This window comes from Malus sylvestris, chromosome 12 (assembly GCF_916048215.2).
Source record: "Malus sylvestris chromosome 12, drMalSylv7.2, whole genome shotgun sequence".
NCBI classification, from domain to species: domain Eukaryota; kingdom Viridiplantae; phylum Streptophyta; class Magnoliopsida; order Rosales; family Rosaceae; genus Malus; species Malus sylvestris.
Window position 1 is genome coordinate 24,566,693 of NC_062271.1, and position 5,801 is coordinate 24,572,493.

The 5,801-nt window shown below is 35.0% G+C and overlaps 1 protein-coding gene across 1 annotated transcript; it reads left to right on the plus strand.

The window, feature by feature from the left end:
* The first annotated feature begins 337 nt into the window (after window positions 1-337).
* Window positions 338-4,439, plus strand: LOC126592834 (ERBB-3 BINDING PROTEIN 1-like). The gene is made up of 10 exons (XM_050258619.1): window positions 338-505; window positions 614-741; window positions 856-940; window positions 1,075-1,224; window positions 1,353-1,506; window positions 3,248-3,463; window positions 3,554-3,690; window positions 3,784-3,875; window positions 3,963-4,139; window positions 4,224-4,439. Exons 2-10 carry the CDS (start codon window positions 651-653, stop codon window positions 4,307-4,309), a joined length of 1,188 nt encoding a protein of 395 aa, XP_050114576.1. The 5' UTR covers window positions 338-505; window positions 614-650; the 3' UTR covers window positions 4,310-4,439.
* The last annotated feature ends 1,362 nt before the right edge of the window (window positions 4,440-5,801 follow it).

Below are 5,801 nucleotides of genomic sequence, written 5' to 3' on the forward strand. Positions count from 1 at the left end.
TTAAATAAAATGATATGTCACCAATAAAAAAAACACATTAATCAACTTTTGCGATAGTCAACCATAGACCTCTTAGTACTAAGTGGTGGCATTACTCTTTTTAATAACATATAAAGTTATTAAAAATAGAGTAATGCTACACTTACCATCTATTTGTATATCACCTGTACCATAGAGCTGAGTAACGCACGTGAGTTATCTCTATTAGAGAAAGATACTACAAATAATGGTACAAGTAAATGATAAAAATATCTTGACAAAAAAAAAATGGTGAGAATATCATTTTTGTTAAAAATAATAAGCAAACAAAATAAAACCCTAACATAAGCTGCGACTCAAAATCCTATATAAGCAAACGCAGCCGCACGTTGAAACCCTAGCTTTCTCTACCAAGCCACCTTCATATTGGTCCTATTATACTCTGCTATATTAAACCCTAACCCCCAAACACTCACCTCAACCCCCAGCACTCCCCTCATCGCATCTCAGATTTTCACCCAATCAGGTTTGAAATTATCAAATCGGATTTTGTTTTTCGAATTGATAATTCTCATTTCGCAGCAGTTCTTCGTCACTGGCTTCTCGATTTCTCATCGAATTTTTTATTTTTTAGATTTTTGAAGTCGGAGACTTCACTGAGCTTCGAAACGATGTCGGACGATGAGAGAGAGGAGAAGGAGCTGGATCTCACATCTCCGGAAGTCGTCACCAAATACAAGAGCGCCGCTGAAATTGTTAACAGTAATTTTCCAGCTCTTTGTATAAATTTTAACACCACCGTAAAATATTTGGCTTTTGAATATTCATGTACTTTTGTGGATGAATGTGCTGATTTGCATTTGGGAAATTTTGCAGAGGCTCTGCAGCTGGTAATATCCGAATGCAAACCGAAAGCGAAGATTGTGGACCTTTGTGAGAAAGGGGATTCATACATCAGAGAGTAAGTATAAATTTAATTTATAGTTTTTAAAAATACCCCATGAGTTAATTTTCCTTGTTGGCATTGGAATTTTATTGCTTTTTGTTGGAAATTTTTTGCGATTGTTAATGGGTTGTGTTATTTTTTGTATTCAGACAAACTGGCAACATGTACAAAAATGCGAAGAAGAAGATCGAACGAGGCGTTGCCTTCCCGACTTGCATTTCTGTGAACAACACTGTATGCCATTTCTCTCCTCTTGGCAGTGACGAGTCAGTGTTGGAAGAAGGCGATATTCTGAAAATGTAAGTTTTGATCATAACCTAATTTTATTTGTTCCGATATATTTGGAAGAACTTGTGTATTAGATAATTTGGTTCGGACTTTTATCTCACAAGTATCAACATACTGATGTAATTTTGTTATCATGCAGTGATTTGGGCTGTCATATTGATGGGTTCATTGCCATAGTCGCACATACTCATGTTCTTCAAGCTGGACCGGTTACAGGGAGGGCTGCTGATGTTATTGCAGCTGCTAATACTGCTGCTGAAGTTGCATTAAGGCTTGTTAGGCCAGGGAGAAAGGTAATTTATTGTATTGAGTTATTACATTTTATCTGTAATAGATTACTGGATTGTTTGAGGATGCTGAGTGATTGCATTATTTTGATTGATCTGAACTATGATTTCTTGGCCATTAGTTAAGCGTTTACACTTTGTGGTCTTCTATTTTGATGTTATGCTTTGAATTAACATTTACTTTTTTGTTTTCGTAACCTGAAAAGATGTGTTTTATGGTCATTGCACCCCCTGATGATGAAACGTTAGTATAAGCTATGGACTTTCATCCAAATGAAGCTTTTTGTCATAGTTACACTGAGGGGACCCTATGTTATCCAATTGTCAAGTACCTTTTGGATATTTAATTTATTTTCTTTTTCATTTTTCCCTTGTCATATTCTCAGATGGTAGTTGGTAGGCATAGATCTCCACAAGGTTTCCATCTGTCTTTTAGCTAGAATGCCAAGTTGTTCAATTGCTGATGTGATAGCATGATTTCTCTGCAATTTACAGTGATAGTAACATGTCTTCTTTATGAATGAGGTTTTGAAGGCAACTTTGCCGAGGTGATCTATGATAATTTGATTTCCTCTTTTTCCCTGTTGCCTATATTATGCTTGGCTATTGATGGGCAGCTCTGGTTGACATATCTACATTGTTCATCATATTGTCCTTTGAGCCTACACCACTTCAATCCCCTAGAGTACTTTCATTCTTGTTTGACTTTCAGCTATCATAACGTTGGTGTTTTGGGATATCTCAACTTGATCATTTACTGTTGTGTCGTTTCTTTAATTAACATGATCTCTCCAGATGATGAAAATTTATCACTGGCTATGGATTCAATCCGATTAAGCTTTTTTGTCATAGTTACACTGATGGAGCGTCATGTATTTTCCATTGACTTTTTGGATTCTTACACATTTCTTCTTCCAAAATATGACAGATTGGTTGTCGTTTCTGATCAGTGCAGGGAAGTTAGAAATATATAGAGATTCTATTAGGTTTTCTATTATACTTGTTTCTATCATATGATCAGATTTCCTTTTTTTTTTGGTTTAATCCTTGCACTGATTTTGGTCTTATCGATGCACTGAATTTGGTCTTGATGCCAACACCTTACATATGCACTCCCACAGTTTGTTACTTTTTCATCACCTGCGCATACATTTATCTATATGATGAATACTTGTCGAAAGCTATGGGTCAACGTCCAAGTGAGGCTTTTTGTCATAGTTACTCTGATAGGATTAGTATGTAAGCGTATTTGATAGTTGTAGGCAACTTTGCCGAGGGATCGATTATTCTATCGGTTTTCTCCTTTCCTTGTTGCCTAAACGAACTTGCTACATTTGATGCATAGTGCAGATGTATTTCTTGTCTGTCCAATCATCATTCAATTAGCTAAATTAACCCTCCTTATTAAGAATAGATTGCTATATGAAGCAAAAAGAGAAACCTAATTGATCAATCCATTGTTGTAGGCAACTTTGCCGAGGAAATTGAATCTTATTGATTTCCTCTTTTTCCCTGTTGCCTAGACCAACTGGCTACATCTTGGTGCTAGTACAGATGTGTTTGTTGTCTGTACAATCGTCATTCAAATTAGCCTACATATATCTTCGAATACGTACTTTGTGCTATGTTTATAGTCAATTTAAACATGTACACATGAATCCTGTTTGGTGTTTAGTAAAGCATAATTCTTCTGTTTCTATTACTACATTTTCCAAATTTTTATGTTATTTTCCTTTTGCTCCTACAGAACAAAGATGTAACAGAGGCAATACAAAAGGTTGCAGCAGCTTACGACTGCAAAATTGTTGAAGGTGTTCTTAGTCATCAGCTCAAGCAGTTTGTGATAGACGGGAACAAGGTCATATTAAGTGTTTCTAATCCGGAGACAAGAGTTGACGATGCAGAATTTGAGGAGAATGAAGTTTATGCAGTTGATATAGTCGCAAGCACAGGTGAAGGCAAGGTAATAAAGGAGTTGCAATCAGCGACCCTAACTACCATTCTGTTACATAATTATTTGACTTCTGTATCAATGTATTTTGTCATTTTGCAGCCTAAGCTGCTGGATGAGAAACAGACGACAATCTATAAACGAGCTGTTGACAAGAGCTATCACTTGAAGATGAAAGCTTCTAGGTTTATTTTCAGTGAAATTAGCCAGAAATTTCCCATCATGCCATTCACTGCTAGGTTTGTTAACTTTATATTATTTTCGCAAATGTTGTCGTTGGGTCTTCAGCTTTTATTGGTTTTATTAATGGAAGTGTTTTGTCTTGCCATTAGAGCTTTGGAAGAGAAGAGGGCTAGGCTTGGTTTACTTGAATGCGTCAACCACGAGCTTTTGCAGCCATATCCTGTTCTGCACGAGAAGCCTGGTAACGATATTTTTAACTGGACATGTTTTCTGGAAACCCTTACTTTCTCAATCTCAACCTGATTCCATGAATTGTTGATTTTTGTAGGTGACTTTGTTGCTCGTATCAAGTTCACCGTCTTGCTAATGCCAAATGGATCAGACCGGATCACATCTCATCCTGTACAGGAGCTGCAGCCCACTAAACAAGTAGATGATCCTGAAATCAAAGCCTGGTTGTCTTTGGCCACAAAGAAGAAGAAAGGTGGTGGAAAGAAGAAGAAAGGTAAGACTCCGATTTAAGCACGTCCTGGAAAGATTGCAGGGTCGTTTTTTAGAGTTTGGATTCTGATGTCGTTGCACATTGCAGGCAAGAAGAGCGATAAGCCCGAGGAGGAGTCTGCAGAAGCTGAACCGATGGACGCAACAACGAACGGTGCTGAGTCTCAAGCATGAGCCTTCGTTGATTCTAGCCGGGTTTCTCTAATATGCATTTCCACAACTCGCTGTTTTTTTGTATGTTCTGAGATTTTGTAGTCGATTAACGTCAAATTTAAGTTATATATGAAATGTTTTTGAATTCTGAGAGCATTTTTTCTTAACAGAGGAGGAATTCGAACAACTTGGAATCTGAACGATTAACTCGCCCCACTTAATCTAATTCTTAATTTAGGTCTGTTTACGGATTTAAAAGAGAAATCCACTTTTCTGATTTTTCCTAAATGTCGATTTGATGTTGCATTATCTTATGAAAACGCACAAGATAGGAGCTGTTTTTCGTTTCTCAATTACATCTCTTTATCCATGGTCATCAAACTGAATAAATCAATGGAAAAAAAATAAGCATAGCAGTGCAGAAGAGGAGGAAAACATGTATTAATTTTTAGATCCCAAATCTTATTAAGTTTCTCGAACAAGACACATGATTAAGGTTATGACAGAAGATTTTCCCAAAAGCACTCGTGATTTGATAAACTAACATCATCTACTATTTAATTTCATGGTCGTTAATAACACTACAATCTATTGGTATCTTTTATTTTTTGGGTCAAACGATCTATTTGTGTTACTCTATTTTATACATGCAAAGTCTCAAATTTGACTTGTAGACGAACAAATTCGATAATTGGACTCGCTTCTGAAAATCATATATATTTTTGGACCTGGATCTAACGAAGAAACTTAATATAAGTCTAATTTTTTAAGCCAATAGTCCAGTTTATAAAAATAAGTTCAATTCCTTAAATTTAATTATTTTATTATCAATAATTATCTCTTCAATAATAAGATTTTATAAAAATCAAATTTCTTCGTAATGATCTCTTTGATTATTTCTTTTTATTTATTATTTTGTGATTTGTTGTTCTTCCTACTGCTTTGAATCTTATTTATTATTATTTTTATAATCAACCTATATCACAGGTTAATTATGTTCATCTACCTATATAACATATATTTTTTTTATAATCAACCTGTCACAAATTAATGTGTCTTGTTTGTAGGTATATTATGTTTTTTCTACCTTTTAGGTAGGTTTCATATCTTATTTCTATGTATAATGTATATTCATATTTTTGTTACTTGAGTTAGAGTATAATGTTTTACAGATAGATTTATGTTAGTATATTAATTTTTTTGTTATAGATGTTAGAAGATTTTAATTGATTTTTAATATTTAGAAAATATAAAAAGAGTATAAAAGAAATAAAAAAGGAAGCTTTATATATTGACACACCCCGATCCAGAGGATCCAGGTGTGCTGGCCATCACGTGAGCATGACGTAACCATAAGTGCGACACGGAAGCGAAACAACAACATAATAAGCTGGAATTCAAACCAAACTCTAGCAGAACAACCTACTAGAATAACCGGACGAGTTATAAAGTAACCACATAAGTTCAGAGCATAGGTTTAAATGCAGTCAAGTACGATTAAAATAAAAGTACA